At 42.8% G+C, this 23,141-nt stretch overlaps 1 protein-coding gene across 1 annotated transcript in view; it reads right to left on the reverse strand.

Annotated features, from left to right (window-relative positions):
* obscna (obscurin, cytoskeletal calmodulin and titin-interacting RhoGEF a) overlaps positions 1-19,688 on the reverse strand; it is a 34,998-nt gene extending 15,310 nt beyond the window's left edge. Inside the window, 39 exon segments of the mRNA XM_028404211.1 lie at positions 43-309; positions 484-750; positions 838-1,104; positions 1,376-1,642; positions 1,830-2,096; positions 2,187-2,453; positions 2,817-3,083; positions 3,238-3,504; positions 3,613-3,879; positions 4,243-4,500; positions 4,594-4,872; positions 5,006-5,275; positions 5,374-5,640; positions 5,749-6,015; positions 6,103-6,369; positions 6,470-6,736; positions 6,830-7,096; positions 7,349-7,615; positions 8,221-8,487; positions 8,623-8,898; positions 8,982-9,248; positions 9,342-9,611; positions 9,691-9,957; positions 10,149-10,415; positions 13,759-14,022; positions 14,108-14,380; positions 14,583-14,849; positions 15,092-15,358; positions 15,443-15,712; positions 15,846-16,112; positions 16,213-16,476; positions 16,548-16,814; positions 16,952-17,221; positions 17,393-17,659; positions 17,744-17,848; positions 17,946-18,107; positions 18,219-18,485; positions 18,570-18,668; positions 19,438-19,688. Of these exon segments, the coding sequence (XP_028260012.1) occupies positions 43-309; positions 484-750; positions 838-1,104; positions 1,376-1,642; positions 1,830-2,096; positions 2,187-2,453; positions 2,817-3,083; positions 3,238-3,504; positions 3,613-3,879; positions 4,243-4,500; positions 4,594-4,872; positions 5,006-5,275; positions 5,374-5,640; positions 5,749-6,015; positions 6,103-6,369; positions 6,470-6,736; positions 6,830-7,096; positions 7,349-7,615; positions 8,221-8,487; positions 8,623-8,898; positions 8,982-9,248; positions 9,342-9,611; positions 9,691-9,957; positions 10,149-10,415; positions 13,759-14,022; positions 14,108-14,380; positions 14,583-14,849; positions 15,092-15,358; positions 15,443-15,712; positions 15,846-16,112; positions 16,213-16,476; positions 16,548-16,814; positions 16,952-17,221; positions 17,393-17,659; positions 17,744-17,848; positions 17,946-18,107; positions 18,219-18,485; positions 18,570-18,609 (9,676 nt within the window). The 5' untranslated portion in view covers positions 18,610-18,668; positions 19,438-19,688.
* Positions 19,689-23,141: the final 3,453 nt, after the last annotated feature.

The raw sequence follows: 23,141 nt of genomic DNA on the forward strand, positions 1-23,141 counted from the left end.
TCTTTCTAAAACCTTTGCAATCAGGAATCAAGATACACAAACCTTTTACTTGTACAGAAGCTGTGGTCTCCGCACTTCCTGCGTGACAGGAGTAGCTTCCACTGTCCTCAGGTCTGAGCTCCTTGATGTTAAGCTGCAGGATGTAGCCATCCTGCTTTATCTCGTACTTATTACTTGCTCTCAATGGGAGCTTGTTTTTCTTCCACTGTACAGACACTCCAGGTTTAGACAGCTCACAGGACATGGAGCCTGTACCTCCTGCCTCAGCCTCTACACTCTGCAATTCTTTTTTGAAGAATAAAGGTAGCTCTAGGAAAGTGTGACAGAGCAGAACAAAAGTTTGACACAGTGTCAGATTAAGTAGGATTTAAAAATAATATAATAAAATAATCTGGAATGTGTGTCCAAGAGTGAAGAATCCATTGAGTGTCAAACACCTATTACAAAGTGTCCTCCATGCATACATCACCCATATGCACACACCTTTCACTGTCACTGCTGCAGAGGTCTCTGTATGTCCTGCTTGACATGTGTAGTTGCCACTGTCCTCAGGTTTGACATTCTTAATAAGAAGTTGGATGAAGCAGCCATCTTGCTTCATCTCATGGTGTGTATTCCCTCTTAAAGGCAACCTATTCTTCTTCCACTGCACCGGCACTCCAGGCTTAGACAACATGCAACACAGGGAAGCAGTGCATCCCTCCTCAACCTCCACACATTGTAGGTTTTCCTTGAAGAATGGTGGGATCTCTAAGAAAATAAATAGATAAAAGTAAAACCTTTCTAGTCGATATGTAACAGGGAATTTCATAGTGTACATATATGTACATCTTGCACCTTTTACTGCCACACTTCCACTAGATTCAGCACTTCCTGCCAGACATGTGTAACTGCCACTGTCCTCAGGTTTGAGATCCTTTATGTAGAGCTGAAGGAGGCAGCCATCTTGTTTCATCTCATACTTCCTACTCACTCTCAGTGGCAGTCTGTTTCTCTTCCACTGAACTGACAGTCCAGGTTTGGACACTTCACAGCTCAATAAGGCTGTACCTCCCTCCTCAACCTCCACCTTTTGTAGTTCTTTATTAAAGAATGGAGGGAGTTCTGGGAAAAGGAATAACAGAAATATACATTCATAGTGTAAATAAGGCTTGAAATCGTACCAGAACCCTACTTGTAAGTAACTACATTGTATAATTTAGAGAAGGATACTGCAACAATAGACCACACAGAGCAGACAGCTCAGAGTGCATTGAATAAAGTTGTAATGCTCTGTAGCATGTCTTTGAAATGTCATAAAGACAAACACTTTTCTGTGACTTAAAGGAAAAAGATATTTTAAGATTTGCCATGCAGTTTTTCTAAATTTACATACCTTTTACAGTCACAGTTGCAGTAGTTTCAGCATTTCCTGTCTGACATGTGTAGCTGCCACTGTCCTCAGGTTTGAGCTCCTTGATGTAGAGCTGAAGCAGGCATCCATCCTGCTTCAGCTCGTACTTGCTGCTGGCTCTTAGAGGTAGCTTGTTCTTCCTCCATTGTACAGTCACCCCAGGTTTGGACACTTCACAACACAGAGAGGCTGTACCCTTCTCCTCAGCCTCCACACTTAGCAGTTCCTTCTTGAAGAATGGAGGGAGCTCTGAGAAAATAGACAAACAATAACAGAAATTCACATCTATAATATAACTATAGTTGTAATTACCTTTATAGTTCATTTTACAGAAGGACATTGGAACTTAAGACCAGATAGGTCAAAGAAATACACAGCCCCGAGCAAAGTTCAAATTCTAAAATATTCAGTGTCTGAGTTCTCCAGCTGCACAAACCTTTCACAGTCACAGTTGCAGTCGTCTCTGCGGCTCCTGCCTGACATGCGTAGCTGCCACTGTCCTCAGGTTTGAGTTCCTTGATGTAGAGCTGAAGCAGGCAGCCATCTTGCTTCATCTCATACTTTCTGTTGGCTCTCAGTGGCAGTTTGTTCTTCCTCCATTGTACTAAGAGGCCAGGCTTTGACACTTCACAGGACAGAGAGGCTGTGCCTCCCTCCTCAGCATCCACATCTATCAGGTCTTCTATGAAGAATGGTGGGAGTTCTGGGAAACATCATCATAAGGAAGAAAGAAACATTGTTTTCTGTGACAGATGTTTTAAAATATGTCATGCAGTTTTCTAAATTCACAAACCTTTCACAGTCACAGTTGCAGTGGTTTCTGCAGCTCCTGCCTGACATGTGTAGCTGCCACTGTCCTCGGGTTTGAGGTCCTTGATGTGGAGCTGGAGGAGGCAGCCATCCTGCTTCAGCTCATACTTTCTGTTTGCTCTCAGTGGTAGCTTGTTCTTCTTCCATTGTACAGACAGGCCAGGTTTGGATACTTCACAACACAGAGAGGCTGTACCTCCCTCATCCACCTCCACACTACCTATGTCTGCCTTAAAAAATGGAAGGAGCTCTGGAAAAAGGGGAAAACAATATTAGATGTGTACATTCATAATATAAACAGAGCCCTCAGAACAGATTTTTGTCTAACTCCTTAGAATTGACAGAAAAGCAAAAAATGTGCTGCTAATACGAAAATAGGCTGTGCCTCCCTCTACTGTCTCTACACTCTGTAACTCTTTTTTGAAAAATGGTGGAAGCTCTGGCAAAAACATAACAATGTTTAGGGAAACAGAGACAATCTTAGAAAAACTTAGAAAAAATCTTATTCAAAATAGATCGTGGAAAAGGTTTGTTATGTTTTCCATGATTTAAGGATTGCAGACACTGTAAAAGTGACCATGCAGGTAACCAAACTCTTACTGACTTTACAGACCTTTCACAGTCACAGTTGCAGTTGTTTCTGTGTTTCCTGCCTGACATGTGTAGCTGCCACTGTCCTCAGGTATGAGCTCCTTGATGTTGAGCTGAAGCAGGTGGCCCTCTTGTTTCATCTCATACTTTCTGCTGGCTCTTAGTGGCAGTTTGTTCTTTTTCCATTGCACTGATAGACCAGGCTTTGACACCTCACAACACAGAGAGGCTGTACCTCCCTCCTCCACCTTCATGTTCCGCAACTCCTTTTTGAAGAATGGTGGAAGTTCTGGGAAAGATAAGAGAGTGAGAATGTAAATAAACCTTTTTACTGCAGTATTTATGTTGCTGTTTGGAGGCCTTTTACGTCACAGATATAGTATATGACATCATTATCAAAAGGAAAACATTTATGTAAAGGTTTGCAGAGAAAGTCCTCATACCTTTCACTGAGACAGTTGCAGTGGTTTCAGCATTTCCTGCCTGACACGTGTAGCTGCCGCTGTCCTCAGGTTTGAGCTCCTTGATGTGAAGCTGGTGGAGACAGCCATCTTGTTTCACTTCGTACTTCTTGCTGGCTCTCAGAGGCAATCTGTTCCTCTTCCACTGCACTGAGACGCCAAGTTTAGACAGCTCACAGTACAGGGTGGCTGTGCCTTCCTCCTCAGCTTCCACACTTCTCAATTCTTTCTTGAAGAAGGGCGGGAGCTCTGGAAAAATGGTTGGGAAGTAAAAACATTAACTCTTGTATATCTTGTGTATTATTTGCACTTTTGCACCATGTTGAGTAAGACTTGATTATATCTGACTTCACAAACCTCTCACAGTCACAGTCGCAGTGGTCTCTGCGCTGCCTGCTTGACACGAGTAGCAGCCACTATCCTCAAGTTTGAGCTCCTTCATATGGAGCTGCAGGAAGCAGCCATCTTGCCTCATCTCGTACTTCCTGCTGGCTCTTATTGGCAGCCTGTTCTTCTTCCATTGAACTGGCACTCCAAGTTTAGAGAGCTCACAGAACAAGGAGGCTGAATCTCCTTCTTCAGCTTCAACACTTTGTAACTCTTCCTGGAAGAATGGAGGAAGCTCTAAAGGAGAATGCAAATAAAAGGACAGAATAGAGAAAATGGTTAACTTTATAAATTTGACAAATTGAATTAGATGATATTTCGACAAGGTTCATTTGGTCTTCACCTTTTTTACTATATGAGTATTCCTTTCAATCAGACCAGTGTTTTTGTGTTTTTATCTTTACATGTTTCGAGTGCTTCCTGCAGTCTTCCTCAGAAGTCGCCGTCACCGGTAACATCATGTGACTTCTGAGGAAGACTGCAGGAAGCAGTCGAAACATGTAAAGGTAAAAACACAAAAACACTGGTCTGATTGAAAGGAATACTCTTATAGTTGAATTAGATGAATTAGAATTGTAACATCACTCAATCCCTGATCACCTGTTACAGCAAGTTTGGCACTGCTCTGCACATCTCCTGTATCACAGGTGTAGGTGCCACTGTCTGTGGGGTCCACGTCATGAATAAGGAGCAGGTTGACCTTTCCTTCCTTACGCATCTCATATTTATCACTATTCTGAAGTGGAATATGGTTGCGTCTCCAGGTAACGTGGGTGGTGAAGTCAGAGGTGGTGCAAGACAAAGTAGCTGTCTCTCCTTCCATGACCACAGTATCTCTGGGATTCTCCTCAAACAAAACTGAGAATTTGGAGTGTCAGCTTTATAGTGTTGATTGTAACGCAGAAGACACATTGTGTCTTAATTATGTAAATCAAAATACACTCTGCTCACCTTTGGGCTTAGGAACCACTACCAATTGTGCAGAAGTCCTCTCCTCCCCGACCACAAATGCCACAGTGCCCGTCTCCTCAGGTGTTGTCATGGTGAGCACCAGGCGGTGCTGGCGACCGTGGCACGTCATCTGGTTCATCTCGTTCTTCTGCAAAGGACTGGAACAAAGCCACCAGACGCCCTCACTCACGTCTGCATGACTTAGCTCACATACAAAAACTGCATCCCCTCCTGCTGTCACCATCACATCTCGTAGCTCTGTAACAATCCGAACACGCTCTGTGGAGGAAGAAGGAGCTAGATACAGCTGGATATTTAGAGAATGGGATTTTGAATGTTCACAGCAAGTGAGGTAATGTGTAGGTAATGACATTAGCACTGTGGATAAGAGTGTGATGCTGTGTCAACCTACCTCTCACGATCAGCCTGGCAGTGGTCTTTTTGCCTCTGGTGATACAGCAGTACTCTCCAGCATCCTCCAGAAGCAGTTTCTTGATCTCCAGACTATGCACAGTTCCTTTCTTCTTCACAAGGTAGCGTCCCCCTTCTTCCACCACAGTGTTGTCTTTCTTCCAAGTGACAGGGACGTTGGCACTGGAGACTTCACAAGACAGCAACATGGATTTCCCCTCCATTACAGCTTGGCTCTCTAGTTCCTTTTCAAAGAACACTGATGCTGCAGCTGGTGACAGACAAAGATTGTATTATAAAGATGGAGCAATTGAACAAAATCTCTAAAACAATGAATTCCTGCTTCAAAAAAAAAAAAGCTTCAAATACCTCTCACGTTTACTTCAGCTGTTGTCTTCTGCTCCCCAAAGACGCAGCTGTACTCTCCAACATCTTCTGGCTGGATGTTTCTGATTGTCATCTCAGCGATCACCCCTTTCAGGGTCATCTGATATCTTCCTCCTTGAAAGAGCTGGTCCTCTCCTTTCCACCATTGGACAGGCACCCCGGCTCTGGACAGTTCACACCGCAGGGTCACGCTGCCTCCTTCTGGGGCCTCCTGGTTCTTCAGGCCCAGTTTAAAAGAGAGTGGAATAGCTGCGGATGTGAAGTGAAACACCAAAGTTAATGAAAGGAAATAATACATAACAAGTAATAAAGTAACAAAGTAAAGGAAGAATGGCAACATTTTCCATCTTTCCTTACAGGTAACTGTGATGTTGGCCATGGTCTTGGCGTCTCTGTAGACACAGCTGTAGAGTCCGCTGTCCTCCAGCTGTGCATTTTTAATTGTCAGATCCATGACACCGCTTCGATTTTTGATCTGGTACTTAAAATTATTCTTCAGAAGCTCTTCCCCTTTCCTCCACTCCACAGCAAGGCCGGGCTTTGAGAGCTCGCAGCTCAACGTCACACTGTTCTCCTCCTCCACCTGCTGGTTCCTTAACTTAGACTTAAATGTGACAGGTGGAGCTGCAAGATGAGGGATCAAAGAGTGTTTAGAGTGTATAGGAATATGGTCATGTCATCTCTCATGTTTTCAAAAGATCTATATTTTACCTTTAACTGTGAGCTCAGCAGTCGATTGGCTGTCTTTAGTCTTGCAGGTGTACTTGCCAGCATCGCTCTCCTCCGCGTGGTTGATGATCAGTTTAGCGAGACGTCCCTCCTGTTTCATCTCATATTTGTATCCGGGCTTCAGGATGACCCTGCCTTTCCTCCAGTCCACCGGGGCTCCATGTTTGGAGAGTTCACAGCAGAACACTCCACTGTCCCCTTCTTTCACCTCTAAATTCTCAACCTCTTGTTTGAATGTTACAGGAAGTGCTGCAGTAAGGAGCAAAACAACAAATTCAACAATGCCAATATTGCCCAATGTTAGCAGCTGAGCAATGTCTACCTTTGTGGGGGCTGTAGTCAAACATACCTCTTACTTTGATTTTAGCTGAAGTCACAGCACTTCCAACCCAACAGCTGTACTCCCCAGCATCTGTGAGGTTTAAATCTCTAATCAACACCTCCGCCACACGGCCCTCTTGTTTCATCTGGTATTTTTCTCCATCCTTTAAGAGCTGGGCATCCCGTCTCCACTCCACAGGGACTCCTGCTTTAGAAAGCTCACAGCGTAGCGTCACATATCCCTCCTCAACTACTTCCTGGTCCTTCAACTTCTGCTTGAATGTCACTGGTATAGCTGAGGATTGATAACCAAAAACAATAAGACAAAATGCAAAGTATCAGAGCATAATCATCTTTTTTTCCTTTATATGATGTGCATAGGGCTGACCAGTTATGATGATGGTTGCAGTGCTTTTTATGACATCACAAACACAGCTGTATGTGCCGCTGTCCTCAGGTAGGCTTTTCCTGATGAGGAGCTCTACTGTGCAGCCACTCTGCTTCATCTGGTATTTCTCTCCGTTAGTTATCACATCGTCTCCCTTCTTCCACTGCACTGTGACCCCAGGTTTGGAGAGCTCACAGGTGATGGTGACTCCGTTGCCCTCCTGCACCTGAATATTCTTCAGTTCTTGAAGGAATTTGATGGGCAGCTCTGGAAAGGACCACAAGAGGAACTTTAAAACACCTTAGTTGAAAGGTCTGTTTTTGCAGCAGCACATAAGAAAAGACAAGAAACAAAAAAGGAAATAAAGGAAATCCAACAAATATATTTCTACTTATTGCATGTAGTTCTTGGTTGATTTATTCTTTCCTTATACCATTATGAGCATGTTTATGTTTCCAGAGGTCCCTAATTCATATAAAAAGAACTAAATTAGCAATCTCTAGTGAAAGCAGTACTCACCATTCACCATGACCTTAGCTGTTGTCCTCTCTTCTCCACATATACACATGTAATCTCCAGTGTCCTCCACAGTGAGGTCTGCAATCTTCAGCTCCACCTGAAGGTCCTTCTTCCTAATCTGATATTTGTCTCCGTTTCTCAGGAGCTCTCCTCGTCTCCTCCACTCCACAGAGGGAGCAGGTTTGTTGAGCTCACAGCGCAGAACCACACTGCTGCCCTCTGTGACTTCTTGGTTAACCAGCGGCATCTTGAAAGATGGTGGTAAACCTGTAAAGGAGCCAACAGAAAGTCAATTACAAATCACCAATACTGTCAGAACACACCAACATAAAACATGTTGTACAGTACATACATACCGTATGAATACGAGTATGAGGGTTTTGTGGGTAAAGTTTGAGCAAGGATATGAAAAAAAAATGGATTATGTAATAATCCATTATAATCCAGGTGGGAGTTAATCTTCTACTAACTCACACAAAAACACATGACATGAACTATTTGATATGAAATGGCTACTACTGATACTACAGCTAAAATTTAGTTTGGGGAAAAATGAAGTCTGAATAAAAGGCAGTTCGTTCCTTTTACCAGTAGCTGGTAACAGAGGTACACACTGTGACATGACGACATGGGAAAATAACATAGATGAGAAGATATGAAACAATAGTCTCTCCATTAAGGGTTTGTGACACCACATAATGGAGCTCACACAGCGGGATCTATTTTATTTTTTTTGCCTATTTTTAGGCTGACCTCTTTGACGTCTGCGCTCACGTGATTCTGTTGAACACAACATACAAAATTTAAAAAGAGTGCAAATAAGTTATTCAAAATAACGAACATTCTCAGTGTCTGAAGAAGTGTTGTCTCACCTTGAACTGTGAGCTCAGCAGTTGATTGACTGTCTTTAGTCTTGCAGATGTATTTGCCAGCATCGCCCTCCTCCACGTTGTTGATGATCAGTTTAGTGAGACGTCCCTCCTGTTTCATCTCATATTTCTCTCCAGGCTTCAGGATGACCCTGCCTTTCCTCCACTCCACTGGAGCCTCAGGTTTGGACAGCTCACAACAGAACACTCCACTTTCCCCCTCTGTAACCACCAGGCGCTGGATCTCTCGTTTGAATGTAACAGGAAGTGCTGTTGTGGTACATGGGAAACACTTTTATGCAGAATTACTGATGCATATATTAAATCATGTTATAAATGAACCAAAAACACATTTTCACTTATTACATAGAAGTGGCACAGTGTCCTATCAGTGTTCAAACTTACGTTTCACTTTGACTTCAGCAGTGGTTTTCTCATCTCCTGTGACGCAGCTGTACTTCCCTGCATCTTCAGGCTGAATGTTGAGGATGGACAGTAGAGCTGTCCTTCCTTCAAGCTTCATTTGGTACTTTCCCTGAGATACCTCCTCAGAAATAACCTGACCATTTCTCTGCCACTCAACCGGGACTCCCTTCTTTGAGAGTTCACAGTGTAACGTTGCACTGTTTCCTTCTTCGACTTCTTGGCTCTTCAGGCTCAATTTAAATGTGGCGGGAACAGCTGTGGGAACACAAATACTCTAAATATATATATAAAAACACTGATAATAAGAAATTGAAATTCATTCTACACCAAAATCATACCGATAACTTTAACAGTAGCCTTTGTCCTCTGCTCTCTACACACACACGTGTAGACGCCACTGTCTTCTGGAACAGCATCTTTGATGATCAACTCCAATGCAGAATCCCTTTGTTTTATTTGGTACTTCTCTCCATTTTCCAGCTGATCTCCTCCGAGCCTCCACTCCACCGGGACGCCAGGTTTGGAGATCTCACAATACAGCGCAATGTTGTGACCTTCCTCAACTTGAAGGTTCTTCAGCTTTTGCTTGAAGGTGATAGGAAGAGCTAAAAAAGTAAAAAGACAGCAAAGTGATGACAAAAAGTTATTTATTTAAGGTCATATCTTCCAGATAAGCAGAGATAATAAAATGGTATTACCGTTCACAATTAGAGTAGCAGTGGTCTCTATGTTTCCACAGATGCATGTGTAGATATTGCTGTCCTCTGGTGTCACATCAAAGATCCTCAGCTCAACAAGTGCATCTCTCTGACGAATGTGATACTTTTCTCCATTCCTGATGATTTCATCGCCCCTCTTCCTCCACTCCACAGTGTGACCAGGTTTAGATAGTTCACAGCGAAACGTTGCAGTGTTGCCCTCCTCTATCAGCACGTTCCTCAGCTTCTGCTTGAAGGTAACTGGGAGAGCTGAAGAGTCAAGTACAGCGACAGATTAGATCATGTCTTTAAGTTAAACATATCCGCTCACCAATCAATACATTTCTACCTGTAATTTTGACAGTGGCAGACGTCATCTGATCGGCACACACACAACTGTAGACCCCACTGTCCTCAGGCACAGGCTTCCATATCAGTAGCTCCAGACTAGTCTCCCTTTTTCTGATCTGGTGCTTGAACCCATTTCTCAGCAGCTCTTGGTCTTTCCTCCACTCTACAGACACCCCAGGTTTGGAAATCTCACAGCGCAGAATGACACTGCTACCCTCCTCTGCTTGCATGTTCTTCAGCTGCTGTATGAATGTAATGGGAATAGCTGGAAAACAAAATGCAGAAAAAATATAATATATATAACATAAAGAAAATATAAGACATCTATGTATTTTTGCATCTAACATTACCGACAGATACTGAGAGGAGAATCAAACCTTTAAAATTGTCACTGTCATATCTAGATATAGAAGATATCTAAAGTTGTTGGTAAAGTAATAAGAAAAAGTTTTTTACCATGTACTTTGAGGCTTGCTGTTGTATGGTGGTCTCTGCACTGACATGTATACTCTCCTGAGTCTTCAGGCTTCAGGGATTTGATGATCAGAGAATTGATCGTCTTTCTCTGTTTCATCACGTACTTGTCTCCAGGCCTAATGCTCTCAAACCCTTTCCTCCAGTGGAACTGTACCCCAGGCAGAGAGTATTCACAGATCAGGGTGACAGCTTCACCTTCTTTAGCCTCCATATTCTTCAAAATCTGTGTAAATTCTGCCGGGATGGCTAAAGAAAAGAGAAGCAAACGATAAGAAACATTACTTATTGTAATCTTACCATAGATCTTACCATAGTGGGTGACTTTAACATTCATATGGACGTCGACTCCGACAGTCTGAAGATTGCCTTCAACTCACTCTTGGATTCAGTTGGGTTCTCTCAGTTAGTAAATGAACCCACACACTGTCACAGTCACACCCTCGACCTGGTTCTCACCTACGGCCTGGAAGCTGAGAACCTGCTAGTGTGGTCTCAAAATCCTGTTCTTTCAGATCACTCATTAATAACTTTTGACTTCTCTCTTTCAGACCTACCAGCACCTGAGGAAAAGGTCTACTACAGCAGATGTCTGTCTGAAGACGCCGTAAAGCAGTTTAGGACAGCAATCCTACCAGTACTCCCCACAGTCCCAAGTACTGACGGGGGTACCAACTTAAATGTTACTCCTGCAGAACTGGACCGCTTTGTCAACAACACTGCAGACACACTACACTCAGTCTTAAACAGGATTGCTCCACTGAAGAAGAAGAAAACTACAAACCAGAAGAGGCTAGCTCCGTGGTACAACTCAAACATCCGATCACTGAAACGGATTACACGTAGGATGGAGAGGATGTGGCAGTCCTCTAAATCAGATGACTCCCGGAGGATCTGGAGAGACAGTCTGCTGACGTATAAGAAGGCCCTTCGTAAAGCCAGGACAGCCTACTATTCATCACTAATAGAAGAAAACAAGAACAACCCGCGCTTTCTCTTTAACGCCGTGGCCAGGCTGACAAAGAGCCACAGCTCTGTGGAGCCTCGCATTCCTGCAGCTCTTAGTAGTGAAGACTTCATGAGCTTCTTCACTGATAAAATCACCACTATTAGAGGACAAATCAACCACAATCTCTCTGTGACCGCTGAGGATACACCGCCACTTCTGGAAATGGATCCTGATCTAACTCTGGACTGCTTCGCGCCCATCGGCCTCCCTGAGCTGACCACCAGCATCAGCAAGTCTAAACCTACTACCTGTCTTCTGGATCCGATCCCTTCACAGCTCCTCAAGGATGCTATTCCTCTGATCGGAGACTCTATATTAGGACAGATCAACTTGTCTCTGGAAACAGGATATGTACCACAGGCTTTTAAAACTGCTGTGATCATTCCGATACTTAAAAAACCTTCACTGGACCCGGACGTCCTAGGAAACTACAGACCGATCTCCAACCTCACCTTTATCTCCAAACTACTCGAAAGAGCTGTTGTAAGTCAGCTAAACGACCACCTGTGTAGTAACAGTCTGTTTGATGCTTTCCAGTCTGGTTTCAGAGCCCATCACAGCACAGAAACAGCACTGCTTAAAGTCACCAATGACCTCCTCATGGCATCGGACCGGGGTCTCGTCTCTGTACTCGTTCTACTGGATCTCAGTGCTGCCTTCGACACCGTAGACCATCGCATCCTGCTACACAGATTGGAACACGAGATCAGGATTACAGGAACAGCACTGCGCTGGTTTAAATCATATTTATCTGACAGATTTCATTTTGTTCACACTAACGATGTGTCTTCCACAGGTACAAGGGTTAACCACGGTGTTCCACAGGGTTCTGTGCTCGGACCGATCCTGTTCACCCTCTACATGCTCCCTCTAGGATACATCATCCAGAAGCACGGCATAAACTTTCATTGTTATGCTGATGATACCCAGCTGTATTTATCCATGAAGCCTGAAGAAACGGAGCCGCTAGTCAGACTACAGGCGTGTCTAAAGGACATAAAGGACTGGATGTCCTCCAACTTTTTACTATTAAACTCGGACAAGACTGAGGTCATTGTTTTTGGACCGAAACATCTCAGAACTAGTTTATCAGATAATACTTTCTCCCTGGATGGAATTACTCTGGCCTCCAGTACGACTGTGAGGAACCTTGGAGTTATCTTTGATCAAGACATGTCGTTTGTCTCTCATATTAAGCAGGTCTCCAGGACCGCTTTCTTTCACCTGCGTAATATTACTAAGATCAGGAGCATCCTCTCTCAGAGTGATGCCTAAAAGCTCATCCATGCTTTTGTCACTTCAAGACTGGACTACTGCAACTCTTTATTGTCAGGATGTCCACATTACTCCATCAACAGTCTGCAGCTGATCCAGAACGCAGCAGCTAGAGTTCTGACAGGAAGCAGCCAAAGGGATCATATCTCTCCTGTCCTAGCGTCTCTTCACTGGCTCCCAGTGGACTCAAGAATACACTTCAAGATCCTTCTTCTAACCTACAAGGCTCTTCATGGACTTGCTCCATTGTATCTGCAGGACCTGATTGTACCATATGTTCCTAATAGGACACTCAGATCTCTGAGTGCAGGTTTACTAGTAGTTCCTAGGATTCATAGAAGTAGAATGGGAGGACGAGCTTTCAGCTATCAGGCACCGCTATTATGGAACCAGTTACCAATCTGGGTCCGAGAGGCAGACACTGCCTCCACCTTTAAGACTAGACTTAAAACTTTTCTGTTTAGTAAGGCGTACAGTTAGCCTTAGACCTAGTGTGTAGCACAGCTATGCTGCTCTAGGCCTACGTTGTCGGGGGGCACAAACATGATCCACTGAGCAGTTTCCCTCTCACCCTCTAACCTCTCCTTTTCTCTCCTTAGTCTGGCTCACACTGGTCTCAAGACCTGGATGATGACCTGCAGTCCGGCCCGTGAAGTCTCTCTTGCTCTACGTTGTCGGGGGGCACAAACACGATCCTCTGAACACCCTCTGACCTCTCCTCCACTCTCCTTAGTCTGGATCATACTGGGTAATATCGTCTCATAATCTGTGTTAACTGTCTTCCTTGTAGTTCTGTGCCTCGCTCTCGCTCTCTCTCTTTGCAGGTCTCAAGACCTGCATACTGACCTGCAGTCTCTCCTGTGCTCATCGACTTCACTAGCCCCTGCTGCCCATCTTTACTATCAAATTACTATTCCTACTTATGGACCGACGATATATATAGATATCTATTGCAATATAATCACTGTTTCATCTTGCTGTCATGTTTGCTCTGTACTGTATCATGTTTGTATCATGTTTGCTCCTCTCTCCCTCTCTCTCTTTCTCCTTCATCCTCTCTCTCTCTCTCTCTCTCTCTCTCCTTCATCCTCTCTGACTAGCAGCAGGACTGGTTCCCCCTTAAGTTGACGGGTCCTGCTCAAGGTTTCTTCCTCTTAAAGGGAGTTTTTCCTTGCCACAGTGCTCTTAGGGGGGTTCCTGTGAAGCGCTTTGAGACAATGTCTGATTGTAATATGCGCTATATAAATAAAACTGAATTGAATTGAATTGAATTGAATTGAATTGATTTGTATACAGTTTGCCACACACCTTTTACAGAAACAACAGCCCTGGTTGATACTGATCCTGCGCTGCACTCATACACCCCAGCGTCACTGTTGCAGACCTCCCGAATGGTAAGCCGAGCTTCACAGCCTGAACGACTGGCAAAGTATCTGGAGGAGTTCCACATCAGGCATCCGTCTTTGTACCAAAGGATGTGACATGGCTTTGAAGTCATGCAGGACAAAACCAAACCACCTCTTTCAAAAGCTTCACAGTCCTCCAGGGCCTTAATAATGGTGGGACGCCTCTCTGGTAACATGAAAAAAATGGAAAGACATTAATAGCATGTGAACTGCAACAGGAAAAAAAATGCATCGGTAGCTCTAAACCTCACCTCTAACCAACAATGATGCATAGGATCGCTTGTCCCCTGCTGCAAATGAAATGGTGCCAGTGTCTTTACGGGCAAGCTGCCTAAATGTGAGGGTGTGGTAGCCACCTGGAACCATCTGGATCTCATTGACCTCATTGGTATAAAGCAGAGTTTCATCCAGATACCACTTGACCCCAATGTAGTCACTGGGACAAATTCGACACCTGAATGTGACCGTGTCACCTTCGAGGCACTCAACATCTTCTAATTCATCCAGGATCAGCACCTTCTGACCTAGATGAATGGATCATTTTAGTCATCATTAGCAACACAATTGATCAGTTTCATAATACAAAACATTGTGTGTGTAGGGACTAAATGTCACATTCTACTGCCCAATGTGTACTTAATGAAGAACAATCTCTGCCTGATGCAGTCAATAAAACAAACATCGATGACACACAATGATGCAATGCTAACTCCACTGTGATCTCACCCTGCACAGTCAGCTGTGCCCGACTTTGCATGGTACCAACATCACATGTGTAAATATCCGTGTCCAATTTCTCCAGACAGGTGATGGTCAGGGACAGCATTGTGCCCTTCTGCCTGATGACATACTTCCGACCAGACCTCAGCTCCACCATGCCCTTCAGCCAGGTCACACGCTTGGCAGGCTGCCTGGTCTCACACTCCAGGATCACCTTACCCTTTTCCTCTGCTTGAGTGTCTTTCAGCTCATGTGCAAATGTGTGCTGGAGCTCTGAAAATTAGAGTGAAGTGAGGAAAACTGAGTTAAGCTGTTTTTACTGCTCATCACAGCCAAATGATAATAAGCTATTTAATTTAACAGGTTAGTTAGAATCGAAAGAAATCTAAGGTAAATCCTGCTCTATGGAAACATGAAAGCAATGATCCCAGAAGGGATACTGCAATCAAATTAATGATGAAGTTACTTATAAGAGATATTTCATGCAAATTAAGCAACCAGCAATAAAATCTTACCTCTGACCTCCAGCTTGGCTTTGGAGGCAACACCTTCGGCCTCACAGCAGTACTCCCCGGAGTCTTTGATAGTGGTGTTCTTAATCACCAACCGTGCCAGGTTCTTCTCCACACTCATCTCATACTTCGGACTCTGTCTGATTACATGCCCATTTTTCAGCCAGCGGATGGTGACTTCTGGTTTGGTGATTTCACAGCTCAGCTCTGCATCCTCACCAGGCACTGCCTTTACATTCAGCAGGTCTCTGAAGATGTGCACCGGCTTCTCTAAAGGAGGACAACCATCAGCTACAATAAGCCTTTTTGTATAACTACAATCCATGCATGGCTTTGTCTGAGACTACTATTCACCTTTAACAAACAGCATGGTCCTGCAACTTAGATCTTTAATTGTGAAAACCACATCTCCTGCATCAGTAAGCACAGCATCTCTGATGGTCATCTTATACTTGCAACCATTATTGATAATCTGAATCCGGCTGTTGATGACCACCGCCTGACCATTGATCGTCCAGAAAGGCTCATCTTCAACATTATGAGAGAGATGGCACTCAAAAGTGCAGTTTTCACCCTCAAGAACAGACGTCGTTTTCATACGCTGAATGATGGCAATGTGCAAATCTGTAAAAACATACAATGATGAAAGAGCTTCAACACAAGAAAAGTGTAGCAGTGCTTTACACTTTTCACACTGAGCTGTACACCAGATCTTTAAGCTTGTTGGTGAAGTATTTATTCTTATCATACTACGTACCATGTACTGTAACCTTAGCCTTGGTCTGACTCGTGCCCAGATCACAGGTGTACTCTCCAGCATCATCCTTGATCAGTGAATGGATAATCAGGGCCATGGACTTCCCAAACTGAAGCAGCTCGTGTTTATCATCAGCTGTCAGGACCATACCATCCTTCCTCCAAACAGGGGTCATTGTCTCTTTGGATATTTCACACTGTAGGCAAACCTCTCCCTGCTCCTCTCCAACTACATCCTCCAAAGACCTCAGGAACACTACCGGGCGCTCTATAGCCACAACACAACACAACACAACACAACAGTTTCACATAAAAACTAATTAAAACTTACAAATCAGGAAAAACTCCAAGTCAGTCTGCTAGCTTACCTTTGACCTTTAAGGTTGTTGTCTCTGTAAGAAGGCCTGCTTTGAAACTGACCCTGCTCTCCTGTGGCCGAGGCTTCTTGATTGTGAGAGTATGCATGGTGCCCATGTGTTGGATCTTGTTGATGGCATTGGAATAGAGTCGGACATTGTTGAGGAGCCATTCCACATTAGCAACCACATAGTTGAGCTCACATGAAAACATGGCAAAGCCATCCTCTTCGATTTCCACAGGCTCAAGATGTTTGACGAACTTCAGTGTTCTCACTACCGTACAAAGACTCAGTCAGAACAAGAAGCAGCAATATATTGAGTTTGAATCAATTTGTTTAACCTACCTTCTACCTTAACATGTGCTGTGCTCTGAGATCCTCCTGCCATGCAGCGGTACTGCCCCGCATCTATCCCCGTCAAACCATGAATGGTCAGCTCTGCCCGCTTCCCATCTCTCTTCATGCTGTACTTGTTGGAGGTTTTCAGAGCTGTGCGACCTTTAAACCACCGCACCACTCTAGGAGAGGGCGAGAACTTACAGCTCAGAGTCACAGAGCTGTTCTCCTTTGCTTCCACATCATCCATGTGGTGGCTGACCTGAAGAGGTCGCTCTGCAGTAAAGAGACAGATTGCAAAGTTCAAGTGACATGAATCATTTTTCTTAAATTTTCTTAGTACATAAGATACAAAAAAGAATGAAACTTCATGTAGCTTCATTTCTATTTCACCCTCTGAGGATGAAACTCACCATTCACAGTGAGCTGAGCAGTGGAACGACTTTTGCCAGCTACAAAAAGCACAGGGCCTGACATGGAGCTTTCTGTGGAGGTGAAGCAGAGGCTGTGGAGTGTTGCCTCTCTGTTGATGTTCACCGCTGCACTCGGCTCTAGAACTTCACCATTCAAAGTCCACCTCGGGGGCCTTCCGGACTTTAGACTAGTTTCTACCTGGAATAGTGCAGGCTCTGGCTCCATCACCTCCATTGACTTCATCCCGCGCACTATGCTGATAGCCTGCTCTGCATGTACAGCCATAATACAATTTAGTATTGTGCAAAACTCCATTATAAAAACAAACAAACATTTTTTCCTTTCAGCTCATATTGATTGTGTAGCAGCTTGGTGTCAGAACATGAATACAATGAATACATAACAATCTGTAAGACATAAACTTATGACTTCAAGCTCACCCTCCACCAGAAGCTGACAGGATGTTTTATCATCCCCTGCATCGCATGTATAAGTGTCTTCATCTGAGGAGCAGATGTCATCGATGGTCAGCTGTCTGTAGACATCCTGGCTGATTAGCTGATACTTCTTACTGGGCTGGAGCTCCTTCCTGTTTTTGTACCACCTGACCTGAGCATTAGGCCGTGATACCTGGCACTCCAGCAGCCCTCTGTGGCGATACATGGCTATCTTGACTCTCAGAGGACGCACTATTTGGACTGGGAGCTCTATAGATAGAAAGAACAGAATTCATCCACTGTGTCTCCTGTAAGTTAGCATTTCCATTGGTATGAAGAATCTTGCTGACTCACCTTTTACTGTGAGAGTTGCAAAGGATGAGACGCGCTCCGCTGTGAATCTGATCTCTCCTGCATTTTCTGGTCTGACTGACTTGAAGAACAGCGTGTGACTTTTTCCTGAAAAAATAAATAAATACTATTTTTTTCTTATTTTTCCTTAGTACACAGTAAAAATATTGCGAAAAAGGACAGATGTTAAAACGGTTTTCCTTACCTTGTTGTCTTATCTTAATGTTGTCCCCTGGCCGGATCCTGCAGTCATTTCGATACCACCGACCATCCAGATCCACCTGGTTCACCTCACACATGAAGTTTACAGGCTGACGTTCCATCGTATCAATATCTTCCAGCTCCTTTACAATATGGATGTCCCTAGCTGGCAGAAAATATCCAAACTATGACACACTTTTTACTATTTATTTCCAAACTGACACAATTAAAAAATCATACAGCAGCAGTGCTATTTAAATAAAACATATAATCTTACCTCTGACACTGAGTCGACCCGACGTCTCAATGCCGTTGGCCTGAAATGAGAACAAACCAGCATCTCCTAAAGCCACCCTGCTCAGAGTGAGGGAGTGTTTCTTTCCATGTGTGCTGATGCGGCAGTTAGGCTTGGACTTGAGCTGCATCCCATCCCTGGTCCACACACCCTCTATGTAAGAGAGGTTGAGAGTGACCTCGAAGGTGCAGCTTTCGCACTCAGATACCTCAACATCCTCTAAGGCCTTCACCACCTGCAGGCGGTTCTCTGGCAAACACACACATACAACATTAAGCACTTAAATGCTTTTCACACATGACAGGAACTATTGTTTTTGAAAATCAAACTTACTCGCCGCTGCTACTATTCCTCCAGGTATACTGTCTCCCATGCTCTTCTCTCAGGGTAAATATTTGATGTCTGCCACACTAGACAGATGGCAGATGATCTCTGTAACAACATCATAATCTGTTTTACCACAAAAAGGAGGTTGTCAATCATTTCACCACAACTCCTTCACCTCGTTCTCAGAGACAACTCTTTTTTTTGCCTCTTAACTCATTTGATTATTAGGTTTCCTTTCAGCCTAATAATGATATAAAGTATCACATCCAAAATGGCAACACTGGCCCATCAAAATGGATATACATGGTATTACTCTCACATGGTTAATCCCTGTGATGGCATGCCAGGCCGCCTCAGTAATGAAGAGTGGAGTAATCTCTGTCACCTCACTCGGCTGAGCTCAGCACCACTAATATAGACTCCCTGCCTCCATTAGACTGCACGCACTCAGAAGAAGCTTTAAAACAAAAACAGGAGGCTAAATGAGAGCTGCCAATCAATGAACGATTGATGAGACTCTGAAACACATAAGAGGATAGCTCCTCCCACTATTGTTAGTGCCATGATGTTTTCTACACCAAGACTGAGGTCAGAGTTCCTACCATCTAAAAAGCTATTTGATGCTGCGTCACACAATGACTTTGTCTTTGTAAACAATTATCTAGATTACTAGGATAGGCCTAATATCCATCCATTAAATTTACTCAAAGAGAAATAGTACAAAATAACAAATAAACCAGAGTAAAAAAATAAAAATAATAAAAATAAAAATCTTCTGCAGCAATCACAACAGCAGAGTAAAATACTACAGTATCACATTTCTTAATACAATTGTTCAATAGTGATATCAGACCACATGCAGGTATGCACCTACCCTTGACTTTCACAGGTGTTTTCTACACAGAATACATCTGTGCATCCATTCATCTACCAGCTGCAAACCTTTAACCCCTTCACTAGAAAAAACATCTGGGTTAATCCATGGCAATGTCTTTAGTCTTACAAAGCCTTTAAGAGGAACAACGAATGTCTTGCCAACAGAGAGCTCGTTAGGTGCATCCCGGTCCCCAAAGTTGACAGCCTATAGTGCTTTCTCTTCTTTCCTTTCTGTGATGGAGCACAGTGCTGAACAGCTGACATATCTCTTCCCCACATACTAACTTCCAAAATAGCCTTCTGTCAGTATGACGGCAAAGATAGCTTTGGCTTTAATGGTGTAAGGCAACTCATGTTCAGCATCAATGGAACCATTGAAAACAATCTAAATGTATACAACAGGCTTAGTGTGTGTGATGGTTTTCCAGACTGCATGAATGAGTAGAGTGGGAGTAAAACATTTAGTGTAAACTACTCTTGTGTAGCCCCTTTGAGACTGATGTAGTCCAATCACATGCTCTTTACTATACTGACCCACATTTGTCAGTGTAGTAAACTTCAGGTTCGACAGATCAAAGTGACTCCACAGGGTGGGAGGTTTCCAACACTGCCACAGTGGGTCATGAAAGATTAAGCCATATAAAGGTTTAATTTCACTGAGTCATCACTAATGAAGGTCTTACCTGTCCTTACACACACATACACACAGAATTATCACAATATTCTTTTCAATAATTGTACCTGATCTACATCCCTTTGTGACATAATTTACTGACAGTCGGATAAGTTCTAGGGTCTGAACACCCATGAAATTGACTCTTAATAACTCAGTAGGATTTTAAAGAATATTAAAAGTAACACACTGGCCCATAATAGACATGGTTAATCCTGTCTGTTTGTACGTTAGTGTTTTCACAGTTTAGGCATGGCTTTAAGTTTGTGGGGTTCCCTCAGAACAAAGCCAGCACCAGTCTGCATTGTGTACACCTCAATTTGACAGACAGCTACATGTGTCACCGAGTACTCTTAAGTCCAGTGAAACTCTATCGACAGGACAATCTCTGTGACTCTGAGCTGTTGCTGTGCTGGAGCACAGAGAACAACTTGTCATCACTGAGAGAAGAGCAGGAGCAAACTCATTTTAGTTTACATAATTCCACTGCTGTAGAAAGATAAACAAACACACTTCATGTCACCATAAAGATGGCTGAGCAACTTCACATCTTAAATGTGGACCTTCACATGTGTAGCACTCTACTGCACATGATCTAAAAATAGAGTAATGTTAAAGGAACCAAGGCAATGTGAGGATCTGTTGAGTGAATTTAGAACTCGACAAAACAGCTGAACACTCCACCTAAGCCTCTGGATCCATATTTGGAAACACTGCCCCATCTATGTTTCACATTTCTTCTGATCCAGACTCTCTACACCTGATGGCGTATATTTAATTCCCAGGGCTTACTTTTGAGTGTAAGCCAAGACTTAGTGAACTAAAAAGCCATTTTATTCAGGTGACTGTGATTTCTGTCCAGAAACAGCCTGGTAGCCACAGCCATATAGTAGACCAGTATTATACGCCCTTGACAAATGAAACACACGACATTCTTGGCATGTCTAATTACAGTGTGGCCTTCAGTCTGATAACTTTAGCCATGCCAGGAGACTGTCTGCCAGAGACACCACAGGATTTTTCAGGTCATATTCACAATCATATGGGTCATTCTAACGGGTGCCATTTGAGTCCTCAACATTTGATGCAATGTAAAAGTTATAAAAATATATCAATCTGCATGTTCTACAGTTTATATTTGTTAATTAAAGTCTCCTTATTCACACAATATATGAATTAATGCTATTTCAAAACAATAAGATATAATTTTTAATCATTTTTGCCATGTCCGCAATGGCCAACATAGACTTTGCATCCAACATTTCAACAAAAACAACAAAAATTAAAATCAAACATTTGTCATTTTCAGAATTAAATAGATGTCCCTGATACTATAAATAATATAAATTCTTAATAAAAGCATTAATTTTATAAAAAATTTTAGGATTTTTGTGCGTCCCTCAGTTTGTCTTACCACCCTGTCACTCATTCCCTGTCTGTCTATAAAAAATGTACTGTTCCTTTAAATGACATTTTAAAAAAAGAGGTGACATTACTTAAGCCTTTGGACCAGCAAAATTCAAAAGCAGGCAAGTTCCCACCTCATTTTTTGTTGATTATTTGTTGCTTTTGTATTTTAGACGGGGTCCGTCGAGCTTAACCTCACCACCCCGTCACGTGGAATTGATAGGGAAAACAGTTTTTTATCACTTTTTTCCCAGTATTAATGAAAAGAAGATCATATTTCAAGTTGAAAAGTACATATGCTGTTAGCTAGCTGACCACATGGTGAACTGCAGCCATTTTAGGTTGAAATTTACCACCCTGTCACATACCACCCTGTCACATTTTTTACTGTGACGGGGTGGTATTACATGCAATCTAAACTAGAAAACTAGTTAATTGGAGCCCACAACCTGTAGGTTAATATGCCATGAATAGGAAAGATCAATAGCATATATTATTAGTGTTTTTAATGTAATATAATCACTTATAATTCTTAACTTATCTGTTTTGTTCTTCTCTCTCTCATCCATTCACTCACTAGCTTTTCACAAACTCACTCAATCAACAACCAATTCATCAATTCATTTTATTGTCTCACTCATTCACTCACTGAGTCTTTCGCTCACACATTTTTCAGTCACTTTCTCACACAATACCTGCATCTCTCAATAACTCACTACAGAATAATGATAATAATAAAATATTTGCAGATAGAGATGTCTCCATCATGGCATCAAATTTTTATTCTTGCTATTTTATCAATTACCATATTTTTTTTTATCAGAGTTTCAGACACTGTTAATGTCACGACCTGGTGTTTATTTATGCTTTAGTTTTCCTTGTTTTGGGTTTTTAGTTTAATCTGTGTTTCGTTATTGTTATTTTCCTGTTGTTCTAGTGTGTTGTTTAGTTGTGTCTTGTGCTTCCTGTTTTACTTTGATAGTCCTGACCCCCTGTGCATTGTCTGGAGTTTTACTTCCTGTGTTTTGGAACAAAACATAGAACAAAACACTCTACACCAGACGAGGCAAACTAGCAAAGACAGAGGGGAAGACACAGACTATATACAAAGGGACCAGGGAAGACAACGAGGCACAGGTGGCACACATTAGGACAGGGCAGGTAATCACACAAGGAGGGAAACCACAGGAAGCGAAACTCCAGACAATGCACAGGGGGTCAGGACTATCAAAGTAAAACAGGAAGCACAAGACACAACTAAACAAAACACTAGAACAACAGGAAAATAACAATAACTAAACACAGATTAAACTAAAAACCCAAAACAAGGAAAACTAAACCATAAATAAACACCAGGTTGTGACAATTAATAGGTTTTGCAATACATTTTTCAATTTTAAATGGCCTACATTTCTCTGTTTTAATTGTTTAATTTAATTGTAATGGTTATTCGAGTAGACTATTTTAATCAAAATAACATAGATACATGAATTTGAATGTTTTTATGATTATTTCCACATTGATACCCATAAGAAACCCCCCCCCCCCCCCGTCACGTGTGTTACCACTCCGTCACAGTGTAATTTTCTTTAAAAAAATGTGAAAGGAGAGTGAAATGCTCT

Source organism: Parambassis ranga, chromosome 4, assembly GCF_900634625.1.
Source record: "Parambassis ranga chromosome 4, fParRan2.1, whole genome shotgun sequence".
Taxonomy (NCBI): Eukaryota; Metazoa; Chordata; class Actinopteri; family Ambassidae; genus Parambassis; species Parambassis ranga.